Source organism: Gambusia affinis, linkage group LG16 (assembly GCF_019740435.1).
Source record: "Gambusia affinis linkage group LG16, SWU_Gaff_1.0, whole genome shotgun sequence".
Classification (NCBI taxonomy): Eukaryota; Metazoa; Chordata; class Actinopteri; order Cyprinodontiformes; family Poeciliidae; genus Gambusia; species Gambusia affinis.
Genome location: NC_057883.1, coordinates 11,868,820 through 11,886,672, shown reverse-complemented (window position 1 = coordinate 11,886,672; position 17,853 = coordinate 11,868,820). Strand labels below are relative to the sequence as shown.

Here is a 17,853-nt window from a genome sequence, read left to right as displayed (position 1 = left end):
AAAAAAAATGGGAGCTGTGCCACAAGCTGACCTCCATGGAAAAATAAAAAAACAGCTCATGAATATTTAGTCCATTTTAAACACTTCACCCATAAGGAAAGAAAAGAGAGGCTCGCCCTGTAGCATGCGTCCCGTTGCAACCGTTCTTTCTGTAATCAGCAAACAAAAACATCAGAGCTGGAAAAGGGGAGGGAGTGAGTAAGTAAGAAAAATAAATAAATGGATCAGATGATGAATAAAGATGTTGCACCAAGGATGGGGCTTTGGATGGATTTTATTTAATTTATTCATAGATGTCCTTTTTGTGCATCTGTTTTTATATTTATTACGCACTCCACATATGCAGATACGTCTCAATAAATTTGAATATTATTGGTTGGTTTATTTTAATTATGATGTTAGGGTTTGAGGTCTGACTCTAACTCTAACATGCTCCCTGTGGCTTCTGAATCTCCACAAAACTCCTAAACTGAGTTTGGTCTACAATCCAGTTTTTCCTTCCACTCAACTTCCCATTAATTTGCCTGATAATAGAACTCTGTCAACAGCCAATCTCTTTGGTAATTACTTTTTGTGCCTTACTCTTGAAGATGTATGTTGGACAACATTAAAGTAAGCAGTTGTCCCCATCATTATGTATGGGGGGCAACAAACATAATGTTGTCCTGTTATAGTCAGCACTGACCTGACTATAACAGGTCACTCCTATTTACAAAACTATTTTTCAGTCATTTTTATTCAAAATAAACCCTTAAAATAAATCAATTTCTATATAAGGTTTATAAGCACCTCCACTTGCATCCTTCCTCTGTCATCATAATCAGACTTTATTCCACAAAATAATAATTTTATCATCAAAAGTACATATATACGCAGATATTTAAACACGTCTTCCAGCTGAGGCACTGTAATTGTGAGATTACAAACGTATTTTGACAGAAGGGGTCAAAAACGAAACATCCTCACTGTGAATAAAATGAAGAGTATTTGTTCCTGTTTTTACAGTAGGCCTACCAGAAAATGAGCAGTGACACATGCGCTTTGGGAACGACACACACACACACACGCCAACACACGCATAAAAACCATTTAATCTTGCAGCCAAAATATGATGAAATGAAAACACATCACTGCATTTATTCCTGATGTGATCACCTGCTCATCCATCCCCAACAACAGTGGAAACACTGGCTGCTCCTGCGTCTCCAGCCAAATGTGTACAAACAATGAGGGGATGCAGACAAAGCGGGTTGCCTTTGCACACACACACGCATGCACACACACATAAATACCAGGAACATTTTCATGCTCTACAATGAACCGCATGGAGCTCAAATATCCCAGCGTGCACCGAGTCAAAGAACACAAACCACTGAAAGAAACAACGCGTGGCTCAATGTGAGGAAAAAGGGGAGAGGCCGAACACAATGTGCTCTCTTCGACAGAGCGCGTAAAGAAGCGCACATCTGGATCGCACGCCTCTGGGCAGCTGCTCAACACTCTCACAGCCACGCACACACGCAAGCGCACACGAAATAATGCAAACCCACGCAGAGCTCCAAAAGCATAGACTAGCGTTTACCCCAAATTGATCTCTTAATTATGCACATTGGCTGCGCTCCCTAGTTCCTGTATGTGTACGATAGTATTAATAGTAATAGTAGACGGACTGTTGACGCCTTCACTGACGCACTGGATTTTCCATTTACTCCGGATGAGCCATGAAAAGCAGGGCGCACTAACGGCGTGATTATGACAGGCGGCATTACCCCCTCAGAGTATCCCTTCAACTTAATAGTGAAAGTGAAGCAGTGACCGTGTGCCGCATCCATTGTGTGAGGCTGCAGAGCCTTCCAATTCAGCACATGAAAAAAATAAATAAACAATAATAATAAAAATGCTCAAATATCCTAAATTAAAGTTTGGTTATTGTGTAGCAAACTGCACAAAGGTGCAGCCAAAATCCTCCTCTGAGGGACAGCTATTGCTCTAACACAGACACACTCCACGCGTAATCTCATGCAGCTTGGCACGCAGCCTCTTTACCTTCATCTCTTCATTTATTTCCCTTTTCACCGGGTGCGCTGGCTTGCGGCTTCTTTTATTTTCCGGAGGTCTGCCCTCTTTTTCCATTTCTGCCATGTTTTCTCTGTGATACTTCTGTCAATATTTGCGGTGAGGAGGGGAGCGGAGAAGGAGGGGGGCGTGTGTGAGAGAGAGCGAGAGGAGAGAAGCGGCGGCAGCTGTTTACAGCCGCCACACGCCGGAGGTCCTGCGGCTCTTCAGCGACCCGAGTGACGCCGGGGATCCCGCCGAGGGTTCGCGGTGCCCGGCCGAGTCAGCCATCTTCTGCGCCGTATCCTCCGCGGTCCGTGCGCCGGTGCTGAGCCGCCTCTGTGAGTCAAAGGAGAGGTTGAGTGAGGGGAGAAAACGAGACAGGGGGAGGGGCGTCGGCTGAAACATTATATGACGCGCTGATGATCAGAGGTAGGTTATTTCTTCTCGCTTTCCAGTGGAGCGCAATCAGAGCGGCCCTATCCACTTAGCGCACAATCCGTGCGCTGCAAACAGGTGCGCACACGCACACCACTCAGCAAGACACTTCAGCAGAGTCTGCTGCTGTCATTTTAAAACAACAAACGTTGTTTTAAAATTTCAGAGCGCTTAAGGTCATCCATTGTAACTTCAGCTGGATCAAAGTCCCTTTTAACTTCTAACTAATGTATAAGAACTTACTACTAGAGAGAGAGGCGCAAAAAAATAAAAAATAAATAAACCTTTAGTCAAGGTTTAAATAAAGTTTCCTATTGGATTCCTCTACATCCACGGCTCCAAGACTGGGGTCCAGATGTATCTCAGTACATTAGACTATTAAAGAAAGGTTACAGTATTTGAGAAATTCTGCTAAACTTGTGAAATTTTTGACAAACTACACACATGGGCTTTCAGCTTTGCTTGCCACAAACAGCTATTTGGAAAACCCTACATTTTCAGTACATTTTAATGTTGTAAAAGACCAATAAAACTTATTTAATGGCAGATAGAAAATAAAGCATAAATGAATCCACAAATGTCAGACTATCAAAAAGTATTTTACTGTTCTACACAGTATCAACTCAGCTGTGGCTCCTTTAAAATAATTATTGCATCAATGCAGCATGGCATGGAGATGTTAAGAAAGGTCAGGTTGCTTTAATAGCGGCCTTTAGCTTTTTTAGGTATCCATTTAGTTCTGCTGGAAAAATAAATTAGTATCCCCACAAAGCTTATCAGCAAAGGGAACATAACTTTTCTGGTATAGATTGCTGCACTGACTTTGGACTTGATTGAACATATATGGACCAAAACTAGCAGATGACATGACTCCCAAATCATCACTGACTGTGGAGACTCTGTGCCTTTCGATTCTTCCTACAGACTCCTTATTTTTCGAATAAATATAAAATGCACTTCCATCTGAGAAGAGGACTTTGAAACATAGAGCAACAGTTCTGTCCTTTTCCTGCTTAGCACTGATGTTTCTCACTTTGTCACTGGCTCTGTCTTAACGTAAGAAACAAGCAATGAAAACCCGACTGTGTAGTGATTTCTGAAACGTTTTGTGAATCTCCCACAAATTCTTGAATAGGCTGTTAATCTTCTCAAGGTCTTTTGGTTATGCACCTTTCTTCACCACACTTTGTTCTTTCACTTAACTTTCCATAAATAAGACTTGTTGTTGAAAAACTGTCAAGTCAGCAGTTGTAAGAGATAGAACATGCATTTTTTCCAAATTTAATTTAGATTTTTTTTCCCATTGTAGCTGTAACTCACAATAACTGAAATATTGTGTTATTCAGTTATTGTGGGCAACACAATAACTGAATTGTGTGATTATTTGACTATACATAACATTACATTTAAATTTTGAAGTTGACTTAAGGAAATAAATTACCAGTGATATTTCTTATTTATTGAGATGCTACTGGAAAGATGTGGGAATACTTCAGGAGGTTCATAGATTGTGAATTGAGTAGCTCTAAAAAAATGTTTTGGGCTGCAGAAGAGTTAAAGATAATTCAGTTCAACAACTTCTTCTCAATTGTCATTGACTGCACCAACAACATCCACTCATGGCTAACAACAGAAGTTAGCATATCCGTACATTACAGCAGATCTTGTAGTGGTGCCTTACTGTCAAATGGCACAGGAACCAGTGGCTTTTCATAAATGTTCTGCGCTTTGTGCATGAATTTACCTGCTCCTGCTGCACGTCGCCCTTTGAATCACAATGAGGAAAGCCTCTGAGAGTTTTGGATGAGGCTGCTCGTGGCAAAGTGACACCCATTTCAGGCGGAAAATCAGCAGGAGCGGGAGCTGTGAACCGTGATGCAGGGTCAGAGTGAGATGACTCTTCTCATTGCTCGCAAAACCCGCAGGAGGACAGCATCTGAATCACAAGATCCTCAGACACTTGATTTATTTTAACTTAAATTGGGGATATTTCTATTTAGGATACACTGAATGCAGATTTATACACTATCTTTCCAAAGTATTCGTGTATTAAATTTTTTTCCCCCCACATTTTGTCATGTGACATCCACAAACATCATTGTAGTTTGGCTGGATTTTATGTCATAGATAAAAATCTGGAAAGTCTTGCTTGTATTTATATTTAACTCCTTTTCCTCTGTTACCCCCATAGTAAAATACAGAACAAGCAGTTGACTTTAGGATTACAGCTAATGCAGGGGGCTACATTATAAAGTAATATCCCAGGCTTTGAACATTTAACTGAGCATTGTTCGAGCAGTCGGCTGTAACTTCACTGCCTTGGCAACAAGTACAGGAGATCGTTGCTCCCTCAGGCCTTTCACTACAAAAAATTCACTGTAACTCTGATTCCAGTTTCTTACATATAATTTCTTCTTTACAAATTTTTTGTTCTACTATTTTTATCTCCAATTTAAGCAATAATTATACTCTGGGCATACTGCTCTAGCAATACTTTGTACTTTAGTTATTAGTATCACTTGTGTCTTACTAGACATTGTTTATAGCATTTCTGTTGCTCCGGCAACACATTATTCAGTCTGGGAAAAATAAAGTACATCTATTCTGTTACACAAACATGGAAAGAGTGTAGCAAACATTTATTATTTAGAGAATAAATCAATTCGTTTTTAATAGTTTGGTTTTTGAGCGGAGGAAGCAGACGGTCGTGTACGATGTCCTTGACACTTCACTAACAAGCAGATGCAGAAAGAGTCAATAAAAGCATTGTTTCGGTGAGGACATTCACCAACACACTGGAAATATTAGATTGTCACAGTTATTGTGTTACAGGAACTGAAAGGTGAGGAGCTTCACTTCTCATAACTTGGACTGTTTGGTTAAAAATGGTATTTACTGGAAAGGAGATTTTTGTCACTTGGCATAAAAATGGTCCAAGACGTGTAAAGTAGTATTTAGAGACATGTAGAGAAAATGCTTTAACTATACACTTATAAACTTTCACAAATCACTTTAAAACTAATGTTGTTCACATTCAGTTTAACACATGCACAAATAACTCATAGCTACCATTTTATCTGCACATTTATTTCAGGAACTTTGTATTTGTTTTTTGTTTTTTTATTGAAATTATTAACCTTTGTTGACCTTAAATTCTGCAGGTTTTATCTTATCCAATGTCCTTGGAAGTGGGTTTAAGTTACAGATAGGATTGTTTAGATTTCTGACCAATTAAATAAAGCCTGGTTAATGATTTTTAACACAATATAACCAATCATGTGAAGTCTGCTCTGGCAATTTACACACACCTTTTAAAAATGTGCGCAGCTTTTAAATTAGCCTGAATTTCATTTGCACTGTGACAAGTTACAAAGTTCGGCTCTACAAGGCTGAACCATTTTACTGTATATTTGTATTTGTTTCTGGTCATCGTCCTGCTGGAAGGTGAACCACTGCCCTTGCCACAAGTTTTTTGCAAAATCTGTTAGCTTTTTGTCTTAATTTTGCTCAATCTTCTAATCTTCTCAGCATAATGCTGCCACCACCATGTTTTGCAACAGGGATGGTGTCTTCAGGTTAATGAGTTTTAGTTTTTCTCCATAGATGGAGCTCTGAATGTAGGTCACAAATTTAAATTTGTTCTCATATGACCAAAGCATCTTCCTGTGTGTGCTATATGTCTGGTTATTCTCCTTACATATGTCTAGCTTGTTGGTCAGTTAGATTGCTAAGCTGTGCCACCAGACTGAGGTACAGCGTCTTTCCAAGAGCTCTGAAAGCCACCCCTCTTCTCCATGCCTCCCTGTATTCACAGCCACACCTACTCACTGCACTTTAAATACTGCTGAAGATGTTTTGCACGAATGGGACAAAAAGTATTTTATTCCTCACATTCAACAGCTGGTGCAGAAGCTGAAATTTTATATCAAGATAAGATTCTTTTTACCTTTTAAGGGTAGAAAGCAATTGGTTGATGCTACTTTCACGTCTGTAATGGAATATCATGACATTTTATACATGCATGTGTCTCTTAAATGACTAATTTGACTGGATACTGTTTATGACAGAGCTTTAAGATCTATAACAGGTTTTAAAGGTTTTAACCCTTTAATGATGACACCTGTTGTATGTCCTCCTGAACCTGCTGACTTACATGAAAGCACATACAAGATTTTTCAGTGACCTTAACTGTCTTATAAAATAGATTTTTAATCTCAAGGGGATTTTCCTTAGGAGATAAAGGTTAATAATAATAATAATAATAATAATAATAATAATAATAATAATAATAATAATAATAATAATAATAATAATAATAATGTGAATTTTTATTGCTTTTACAGCTGTTGTTTATGCTGCTAATGTTCCCTTTCACACTTTATTGCAATAACCTACAAATGACAATATTAACAATATGTACAATCTGTACATATATGTCTCTTTAAATCAGGGGTGTCAAGCTCCAGTCCTCAAGGGCCGCTGTCCTGCAGTTTTTAGATGTGCCACAGGTACAAAACACTGGAATGAAATGGCTTAATTGCCTCCTCCTTGTGTAGACCAGTTCTCCAAAGCCTTGCTAATGACCTAATTATACTATTCAGGAGTGGTGCAGCGGAGGCACATCTAAAAGTTGCAGGACACCGGCCCTCGAGGACTGCAGTTTGACACCCCTGCTTTAAATCCTTTATTATTTTTGCTTTAATTTTTTTTTTTTCAATTTTATATTTTTACGCCCTTATAACTGTATATTCACCACGATCCACTTTATCTTCCATCAAAATGGAAATTAAAAATCTTCTGTCTTATGACTTTATTATCACTAAGCACAGTGTATCCTGTATCACTTCCCAATTATACACTACTCTGTGTTGGACAACATAAAATTCCAATGTGATATTATAAATTAAAATTGAAAAACATAATTGAAACTAACCAGTGTTTTTTCCCGGAAGTCGTGTTGGGGGTATCGCGTTTCCTGACGTAAGGCGTTACGTACGTAAACATGGCGGCGCCCTGTTTGGATTAGTGTGTTGTGAAACAGACCTGAACGCTCTTACTGTAATGCTAAACCTGTTTTATTAGCGTTTTTTTTGGGTTGTTGATCGCTTTTTACAGCAGCGAATGCTGACCTACAGAAGTAGGTCGCTTTAAATATGTGAGGAAGCAGAGAAGACCGGAAGGGTTTTAGATAAAGTAGCAGCGCGATTTTAGTTCAGAGGTTATAATAACATGTTTTCAGCTCCGGGGTCGAGTCTGACCCGCTGGTTGTCCGTGTCCGTCCGTGGCCTGAGAGGTCTGAGCCTATTCTCCAGCTCGGAGTCCTCCTCCAATTGGAGCAAAGTGGTGTCGGACGCGGAGAAGATCGTCGGGTATCCCACGTCGTTCATGAGTCTGCGTTGCCTGCTCAGCGATGAGCTCAGCAATGTGGCCATGCACGTCAGAAAGCTGGTTGGAACACAGCATCCCTTACTCAACACAGCGAGGTAAGGATCATTACTGTCTGCAGGAGTTTATTACTGGTAATTATGATGGATATCGGCTGCAGCTAATCAGCACAAAATCCGGCAGTACAGTTTGCTACAATGTTAATACAAAAATGTTACGCTGTCCAGAAGAGAGACACTTACAAACTCAACAAGGAAGGAAGCTACAAAGAGTTATTGTTAAGGAAACTGGGTCTTCACAGAGTGTTGTATTCATACATGCTAACAGAAAGTTAGGTGGAAGGAAAAAGTGCTGAAGGCATAGGAGAACTGCAGTCTCATGGGAATTAAATTCAAGAGTTTGGGGAAAATTGGTTGGAGTCCATGCTTCAAGAACATCGATGGGGGACTTTTTCTGCCGTAATTTGAGCACACATTTTCAGTCATAAAGCAGGATTTCACGTCGTTTCTTCTCAAAACTTTTAATACTTTTACAATTTCATTTTGAAAGCAGGACTTCATGTCTTTCTTCTCAAAACTTGCAATGCTTGTGATGCTGTGGTGGCGCAGGGGCAAAGCACGACACACGTATTGAGGCCTTAGTCCTCGTGGCAGTAGTCGCAGGTTCGATTCCCGGCCTGGCGACATTTGCCACATGTCTTCCCCCTGTCTGATTACCCTGTTTCCTGTCGAACTACTTTCAAATAAAGGGCACTAGAGCCAACAAAACCGTTTAAAAAAAACCTTAATGCTTGTACTCAAAGCTTCTCCTTGTGCTCAGAACTTGTCTCTGCTCTGAGCAAATCTCCATTTTCAAAACTCTTCTCTCTTATGAAACATTTTGTGCTTGCTTTTAGAACAAAAATGCACCATAGCATGGCAACCTCTCAGCCAAGAGACTGAAAGCGTTGTACTGGGTGTGTTTCTTTCCTTCTAGTGAGTGTGCCTGTGTGGCTACTATTGATTCCCTAGATCCCACTGGATCTTGGGAGAATCAACTACGTTGGTTTTCTGCTCTGTAGCACTAAAGATCTGCCAGCAGTGTGCTATTGATCGCTAACAGCTACTGATCTTAGGCAGGAGTTTGTTCACTCTCCTTTGGATCTGTGGATCCCAAAAAAATGGATCCACAGATCCAACCGCTTTATGACATAGTCACGACATGATGTCTGTCTATAAAATGGGAGATTTGGGATCTATCCTACTTTTGACAGAGTGAAACAATTGCATATATAAATAATAGTCTTTGCCACCTATTTAAACTTCGCTGGTGAATATAGCTAATAATAATAATAATAATAATAATAATAATAATAATAATAATAATAATAATATATATAATATATATAATATTGTTTTATTTCTAAGGCAGCAATCTTGTGTCAGATAATCTAAATTAATGTTAGGGATTAATTACGATTTAACTTTAAGATTTACACAAGCTCAGTTAGCCTTGATAGCTGGGGCAGAATATCGGTATTACAAGCACGACATGAATTAGATTATTACATCATTTTTAATGTAACGAAGTCAAAATATAGAAAAACAATTAAGCTGTTAATACATGATGAGATGAAGGTGTAATTAAAGCCATTATCAGTAGAAAATATCAGATCAAAATGATTTTCGGCTGATTTTCAGATCTGGTTCGGTTCTGGTTCTGGAACTCTAATGCAGATATTAGACTGATTCTAACATCAGGACATTCTGATAGGAAATAAATTAGGTCTGAAGCTGTGAGACTCTAAAATGCTGCTAAAGTACTAGATAATCTGATCCATCAGTTAAAGGACAAAAACAACTTTCAATTAAGAATAAACTGGATTTAAATGAAATATTTCAATTGTAGAATTTAAAGTTGAACTAGTAGAAGAGAAACAGCAGCACTGAAGGCAGAGAGAGACAGGAAGTTGTAGAGGAGAGACTGGAGATCAGTGGTTGAGGTGGCTGGAGGAGAGGAAGATGAAGTTGGAGAACTGGTGGGTGGGTTCTCTGAAATGAAGCAAAGGTAAAAATTTAGTGTTTGTCTCCTGATGACGGTTAAAGCAGACAGAAAAGCTGCTGACCTTTGACAGAGATTCTGCTGGATGGAGACTCTCCATAACCGCTGATGCTACAATGATAGAGCCCTTCATCATAGCTGGAAACCTGGAGGAGGGTCATGTGACCTGATGATGCGTTACCAATGAAGACGCCATCTTTAAAGAAAGCAGCTGGATGGCTGTTGAATTTATACATTGCTCTGCACCTCAGAGTGACGTCATCTCCTTCCATCACAGGGAGGACAGGACTGTGCAGGATCACCAATTCACCTGAACACAGAGACAAAGTACAGCATTTCATCCATATCCACGCAGCTTCAGCAAAACTAACTCCACATTCTGATCTTACCAACAGTGAGGTTGATGCTGCTGCTGCTGGAGGATCCATTGCTGGACTCACACCAGTACAGACCACTGTCACATGGGTTCAAGAACCTGAAGAAATAGAAAGAACCAAATGCCTTTCCCCAGTTTGTTCCACACTCTTTCCCGGTGTCTCTGGATGTGTTACTCCTCACAGTCCATCCAGCAGAGCTGTTTTCATCCTCACAGCTCAGAGTCACAGATTCATATTGAAAGAACTGAGATCTGCTGGGATGCAAAGTCAGACGAGCTGCTGAAAGAAAAAACTGAGTTTATCCTCATCAAAGCTCCAAACCCTGAACCTTCAACAACTTCCTACTTGTTTTACTGGCAGCTGCTTCAAGCTGTAATAATCTTAATATTAAATGTATTAAACTACAGTTGATCACTGGATGGAGGACATTTAAACACTGTCTTAACTGTCATAATTAGCTCAACCAAGATGGCCGACTTTCTTTTCTTGGGAAGCATAGCATATTCCTATTAATAACAGTTGCTTTACATTTACTGCTCATAATATTTACTCTCTGGGATCAGAAATGTCTTGTTAATCAAGTAAAGAAAACTCATTGAATAATAATCCAGAATATGTTTAAAACAGAAAGTTATCAAACCTTGGCTGGTTGTGCAGCACAGCTCCAGGGTCAAAGCTATAGGGAAAAAAAATAAAATTAACTTTTAATTGAATTATTCTTCACATAAATGCAGCTTCAAAGCTCAACGCTACAATTTAAATTATAATAAAAGCCTCTGTACTTACAGAGCAGAAGACAAGCAGATGTTTGCTTCATGGTTCCTCTCGAACATCTGAAGATCTAAGTGGTTTCGAATTCAGAGCGGAACCCGCCCTCTTCCTGTAACACCGTGAGACCGTCTCCTTCACCCTTAAACAAACATTTTATTTTGAATAAGATCTCAAGACAACATAACTTAATTCTCATCAACTTGTTTGTGCCCATCTTAAACAAGTGGCGTGAACTTGTTTTCTTAACTTAAAAAATTCTTTATAAGTTCATTTATTTAAGTAGAGTCAATGCAAAAAAGTCAAGTATTTGAAAGTGGTGAGGATTTTGGACTGTAAAGAGTTAACACTCAACATTCAGGCCTATGGGGGAATTTTAATGCCATAATTCGAGAGCACTCATGTTCAGTCTGAAAGCAGGATTTCATGCCTTTGCACTCAAAACCTTTAATACTTTAGCTTAGCTTACATTTTCTGCTTGAAAGCAGGACTTCATGTCTTTCTTCTCAAAACTTGTAATGCTTGTACTCAAAGCTTCTCCTCGTGTTCAGAACTTGTCTCTGCTCTGAGCAAGTCTCCCCTTCAAAACTCTGCTCGCATACAAAACATTTTGTGCTTGCTTTTGGAGCAAAAATGCACCGTAGCCTGATAATCTCTCAGCCGATAGAATGAAAGTGTTGTACTGGGTGCATTTGTTTCCTTCTAGCGAGTGTGCCTGTCAGGCTAGTATTGATTGTAGCCATAGACATAATAAAAGAGCAGACACTGCATTGGCTGCTTGGGCGCAGGAGGTACGGCGGCCATCTTGGAGAGGTCGTCCCTCCTACTTGGCCGAACCGAAACGGCAGAAGATGCCTCAGCACCGCAGGATATTTTTGTTCAAATTGATCAACTATTGACTTGACAAGTAAAATGGACACATTATTGTTGATATTCTAGAATATTACTGTGCTGTATTTATGTCCACCAGCGAAATGGCAACTAATATTAGCAATAGTCTGTCAATGTTTAGTAGGCTGACATTTCTGTACTGTTTGTAATGGTCAAGTCTAATCTAATTTTTCTCAAAATAAAAGAAGTCTGAAATATATCACTGGGGTTCTTCTTAGAAGAAATACTTAAATATATTTTTCTTTTCAATAACATCATGTAATATTTTATGCTCAGGTGGCTGAAAATGACATGAAAAACGGCACTAGTGCAAAGAAAAGACCTTCACTGAAATTTTTTTTTATCATAGATCAGATTATAATTTGAATTCATTATGCAAAGTATAATAATGAATTCTGCCTGCTTGGCTTGAAAACAAAACTAATAAATGACTAAATACTTTTCAAATGTAGGCATGAAACGCCATTTTTATTGGAGATGTTTATTGATATTCACCTGGATCATCATCAATATGATCAGAAATCCTGGAATCTCCATGATTATAACATCTCACCTTGAAGTTTTTGTTATAGTCTCTTTATCAGTTCGGTTTCTTTGACTCTTTCTGGTGTTTGCCTTTCTTTCAATAAATAAAAATATTTAGTTGAGAAAATGTGTATTAATCACAAACAAACATCTTGTTGACATATTTTAAATGAAAAAAATTGAAACCGTTGCCTCATTAGCCTTTTGCTCTCCGGTCTTTCTTTCGTGTCAGTGTATCACATAATGCTGCTGTGGATGTAAAGCTTCTTGACTTTACATCCACAGCAGAACTTTATCTATAGTCTTGTTTTTCCACAACAATTCAGCCTTGCATTGAGCGGTCATTTATCTAAATAACTGCCTTCCGTATTAAAGTGCATTGTTTGACTGCATGTTTGTGTTTGTTATGTCATATAAGTCACTTCTACGGTTGCTCTTGACTCCACCTGCAGATCTATTGATAGTATCCCCTTTCACCCCTGTCTCTGTCAGGCTAAACAACAGTTCAACACAATCAATAGTTATTGTTTGTTTTCTCTCTGTAATGCCCACTGCTGTGTGAAAGCTGCAGTTTTATCTGACTTTCAAGCTGATTACAAATCTTTTGCTCTAATAACCAAGTGCATTGGGGGCAGTTGTTGCTGCTTTTATTTATCTAATTAACCTAACATATAGATGTGGACAGACGGAGCTATTCTATTAATACTTTGTATCTTCGTCTGAAATGTCTTTGCAAAAGTATGAAGTTAAAAACAGAGTTCTCACAGATTCTGGAAAAGTGCAAAATGTAGGTTTTTTTAGGTATGGATTAAAAAGAAAGAGAGCATGGAATGTTATTTATTTATTCCCTTTATTGATTGAGATATAAAAGCTGTATCCATCCATCCTAACCATTCCATCCTTCTTTGAGTCCATCTTTAGATGGACGTGTGAATGGAGAGAAATGAAAGGATTGGTGATGGACAAATGGATGGATGGAGAAAAATGGATGGACTGTTGTGAAATAAATATATATGGATTGTTGCAAAATACGGAGGTGATGATGTTCATATCATAGCAATTGTCTGATCATGAAATAGACAGTTGGATAGATTCATGGATGGCTGAACAGATAGAGGGATGGGATAGGATGGATGGGGGAATGGATGGACAAAAGGGATTTTGGATGAAGGAAGAAGAGATGGGTTGATGCAAAATGGGATGGATGTAGTGACTGACGGATGGATAGATAGATGGAAGAGCTGCTATGAAATGGATGGATGGATGGATGAACTGCTATGAAATGGATGGCTGGTTGTTTGTGGTGAAGAGAAAGAAATTACTCAGTCTTCCAGTCTGACTAACTTTACAGAGAGAACACTGGTGAGGTGTTGTAAATCAGTCTGGTGCTGATTTATAGACAGCATCTGAAAGCCCATGTAGTGGTAATTATGATTTATAAATCAAAACTTAGAAAAACAAGGAAAGAGACCTGGAAGACAGAGTCCTCAAACACATTCCTGTCACTCGGACGAGGATGGAAAGAGGAACCCAAGGGTGTAATAACCTATACTCCTAAATCTGATATGACAATCCATTTGGGTGTTGTAGCAGCAGAGAAGGCTGCAGCAGACCTCTTGACAGTCTGACTCCTCACTGTCAGCTCGCGTTGGCTGGTTCGTATTTCCCTCTGTGTCTCGGCTTTAGATGCGCGGCGGATAAAAATATCCACAATAGCAGACAGGCAGACCCTCGTGGCGTTGGGTTTCGGTTTTTCCTTTCCTTTCATTCTCAAAAACTGCTGCTCAGCTAACTTTGCCCCAAAGTGTGGAGTTACAACGAGGGGACTGCAGCCCAGAGAGAAGAAACTTTACTTCCCTTAATGACAGTCCTTGAGAGTTTAACTTGGACTGAAATTTGCTTCCCCCCAGGCTTAAGCTTATTTTTTTTAAATCTTCATATTCACTTTATTAGTGAATCATTAGAATGTTCTTATCATAGCAGCATCTAAATCCCACTAAAACAAGAGCAGAACTATGAAAAACCCCAAAAAGAGTCAAAACAACTGCCTGAGACTGTTTTTGGGTTGCCAAGGACTTCTTAGACTTACAAGAAGACTAAACATTTTTAGGGCCATTGTTTTTGCTTTAGAGTCCCTGAAAACTCAGATTGTTTTCTCAGTTTTCATCTAAAGCTGAAACAAATGCATAAATAATAAGATTCACAATTGCAGGCAAATAAAAATAAAAAGTCTTTAATCCATACTGGTCCATCATTACATAATGGTGCACCAACCTAGATTTTTTTTTTTTGTTTTTTTTTTTTTTTTGCTTCGGCAAACAAGAAAGGACCTCAGAATTGATGAAACAATCCAGGATCAATTGTAAGGTCAGTTCAAAACTGTTTGGACTCCATTACAGAGAGAAAGATTAATCACAACTGGAAAACATTAAGGATGTTAAAACAAGTGGACAGAAAAATATAATCAATCTGTGCCTCTCTGATAGTAATTAAAATTAAATAAGGATGTTGTTTATTTAAGTTAAAATGTTTTTATTATGTTTATTTAAAATATTCTTTAAATAACTCTTCCTTTAAAGAATTAAATGGTTATTTGTCCCATTAATTATGTCTCATAATTAAAGATTAGCGCTGAGAAGAAATCAGAAGTCATTTGGCCAACAGACTTCGTAATTCAGAAAGAAAATCGAATCCTCTTTCTTTCATATGAATCTGGCAAGAAAAATTGCTTTCAAGATCTAAAACTCGCTCAATATTTTTATCCAGAGGTTTACAATAAAAAGCTTTTTGCTTTTTTGGAAATGTGAGAATCAAATCCTGGAAACTGTGGGGTGAAAAGACTGTCGGTCAATATTATCATATCATTTTAACCCATAACCGTGTCTGCTGGTGGACGCATCGACTCAAGCCTCTACTGGAGGAAAACTGCACAGTTATTGTTCATTTATCAGTTTATTGTTTAGGAAAAGATGTCAGAGCTTGGACACATTTGCATGTGTCGACTCCAGCCCCGGCAGGCTGCAGCTCCCTGAATTCCTGCACTGCGATTGCAGAGCAGAGGGCGTGGTGACCTGTTCACAACCCTTTAAAATGACAGCAGCCCATTCCTCCAGCTTCACTGTAGCCCTCACCATCTTTCTTCTTTCACATCATCGTCGTGTCCCCACCCCTTTGCAGGAGGCCGGCTGTGATTGATTGATGCATTCTGGTGTGCATGCTGACATAAATATTAATTATGTGCCACCTTCAGGCCACTGTTTTACTTAGGCTGGCCAAGAAAGGGGCAGCTTTACGGGTTCTTGCTTTCTGCTTGCTGATCTAAACTATTTTCCTGTTGAGTAAAGATTTACAGTGACAATAATTTTTTTCCTCATGAGCTTTAATGAAGAAGAGCTCGACCTGTCATTAATTTCCCGCATTTTATGTGACGGGAAAGTTTTTTTTTTTTTTACCTCTTTTTCTTTTCTTTTTTTTTTTTTTTAAAGAAAAAGCTTCAGGGTTTTATAGATTCTCGTTTCTTCTGTGTCTATGTCTGGTTCCTCCAGCCTCGCTGCGGTGCAGGGGAGGGCCAGAGAGGGTTGATGGGGGGGTGTTGTTGAGGCCCGTGTCTGGGCATCGAGCGGAGCGGGGCGTGACCGCTTGTCCGCTCCGGAGCTCCTAATGAGAGCGTGATTCATGGCACGAGGGGCTCCCATAGGGACGGGATTAGAGGTGCTGCGTCTAACCGCTCCCCAGAGAGAGTAGAAAGATATTTAATCTGCTCACCATGGAGGCAGCCATCGCTGGGGTTTTGTGTGTGTGCTGGTGTGGGAATAACCCCCCGACTTTAAATACCTCAGAAGAAAGCACAAACTGATCTGTTAAATTCATGGGGTTGTTTTGTTGTTGTTGTTGTTGTTTTTTCTTTAGAAAACTCCTTAAGCTCTGCTAATCCTTTTATTGTTTGTTCTCCTAAATTTAGCTGATATTTTTTTTTTTTATCACAAAGTGGCCCAAAACCTGACAGTTTTTTATAAAATATATACAAAAATAAAATCATGGTGCAGATTAATATTTATTTCCTCTTTTTAATTTGGTTTACATTCTGCATCAGTTCAACTGTGATAATTTAAAGGAAAAAGAACGAATATAATCACCTTAAAATTTAAAATAATCAAAATTTCCACCTTGATTTACTTAGAATAATCAGATGTCTGATATGATAATTCATTTTATTCATGTTGTTCTCCTACAAGGACTACTACATACAAAATAATACATATTTGATAGAGTAACATCTTTAAATCCAATATAAAACAAATAAATCACAAGATTTTTTTCTGACTGTGCATCAAAGTGCATGCTGTTGGTACCCTCACAGCACTGTCAACAGATTTTTGAGATTCAAAAGTAATGACACCTTTTTCCACATTTAATGCAACTTATATTCTGTTTAAATCAAAGATAGTCTTGAGAAGAAATGTAAAAAAATAAAAAAATGAAGAAGAAGATGCAAGAAGGGTGAAAACCCTTAAGCTCACACTTTACTGAAACACCTTTTCATTTAATTTTCATTTAATTTCAGCGTGTTGGTCACAGACCTATCATCATTAATTAATCATTAACTAGTCATTAATAACCATGAATAAAACTCATAGCAGCAGGACTTATGTGACATTTTCTTATCTGGATCCTTAAGCTAAGACAAAAAAATAAATTTTTAAGTCATTTCTTATAGGGTTAAAAAGAAAAATAAGTCAATGATCATTTTGGGATATTGTTCTACAAAAGTATGATCTGATTATTTCAATAAAAATACATGCAAGATTTCAAACATTCTTGGCCCATCGGTCTCCTCTGATTTTAAAGGAAACCAGCAGATTGCACGATTGCACTGGCTCATTAAGAGGAAACATTCCTGGGTGTGCTGTGGTGGCGCAGGGGCTAAGCACAACCCACATATGGAGGCCTTAGTCCTGGACGCGGCTGTCGCAGGTTCGATTCCCGGCCTGGCGACCTTTGCCTCATGTCTTCCCCTTCTCTCATTACCCACTTTCCTGTCAGTTAACAATCAAATAAAAATAAAACCAAAAAAAAAAGAGGAAACATTCCTGTTGTTGAAAATATATCAAACCCATGAAATGATGGGCACACACTAAGTACTCTTCCCCAAAGTCTACGTTGAAAATATAATCAAAAAAAATAAAAGCAGCCATAAAAATCAGATTTTCAACAAAAAAAAAACAGAGCTCATCTGTAGTTGATGAATATAAAAACTGGGCTAAACAAGTAACAAATTAACTCAAGAGGACATCAAACGAAAAACTGATTTATGCAGGATGTCTAGTTAATACATACATATTGATTATTTGATAACTGTTGATATATTTCTCTT

At 38.6% G+C, this 17,853-nt stretch overlaps 3 protein-coding genes across 8 annotated transcripts in view; 1 reads left to right on the top strand and 2 right to left on the bottom strand.

The window, feature by feature from the left end:
* Positions 1 to 2,395, bottom strand: part of sobpa (sine oculis binding protein homolog (Drosophila) a) — a 40,475-nt gene extending 38,080 nt beyond the window's left edge. For all 5 annotated transcript variants that reach the window (XM_044143238.1, XM_044143240.1, XM_044143241.1 and 2 more), the window contains exon 1: positions 2,047 to 2,395. In XM_044143238.1, coding sequence (XP_043999173.1) covers positions 2,047 to 2,142 — 96 coding nt within the window. In that variant the 5' untranslated portion in view covers positions 2,143 to 2,395. The remainder of the gene's footprint in view (positions 1 to 2,046) is intronic.
* Positions 2,396 to 7,476: 5,081 nt separating this feature from the next.
* The window catches only part of pdss2 (prenyl (decaprenyl) diphosphate synthase, subunit 2), a 35,491-nt gene continuing 25,114 nt past the window's right edge, over positions 7,477 to 17,853 (top strand). For both annotated transcript variants that reach the window (XM_044143247.1, XM_044143246.1), the window contains exon 1: positions 7,477 to 7,976. In XM_044143247.1, the coding sequence (XP_043999182.1) occupies positions 7,723 to 7,976 (254 nt within the window). In that variant the 5' untranslated portion in view covers positions 7,477 to 7,722. The remainder of the gene's footprint in view (positions 7,977 to 17,853) is intronic.
* Positions 9,398 to 11,117, bottom strand: LOC122846350 (Fc receptor-like B). Its single transcript, XM_044143248.1, has 5 exons — positions 11,082 to 11,117; positions 10,936 to 10,971; positions 10,308 to 10,571; positions 9,983 to 10,228; positions 9,398 to 9,908 (listed from the first exon to the last, which is right to left on the bottom strand). The coding sequence occupies exons 1-5, from the start codon at positions 11,110 to 11,112 to the stop codon at positions 9,769 to 9,771; spliced, it is 717 nt and encodes a 238-aa protein (XP_043999183.1). The 5' UTR covers positions 11,113 to 11,117; the 3' UTR covers positions 9,398 to 9,768.

Coding starts and splice junctions, on each gene's coding strand:
- LOC122846350 (XM_044143248.1), bottom strand. CDS start 11,112: ATGAAGCAAACATCTGCTTGTCTTCTGCTCT. Junction 10,572..10,935: donor GTGCTGCACAACCAGCCAAG/GTTTGATAACTT, acceptor TTCTTTCAGCAG/CTCGTCTGACTTTGCATCCC. Junction 9,909..9,982: donor CAGCAGAATCTCTGTCAAAG/GTCAGCAGCTTT, acceptor GCTTCATTTCAG/AGAACCCACCCACCAGTTCT.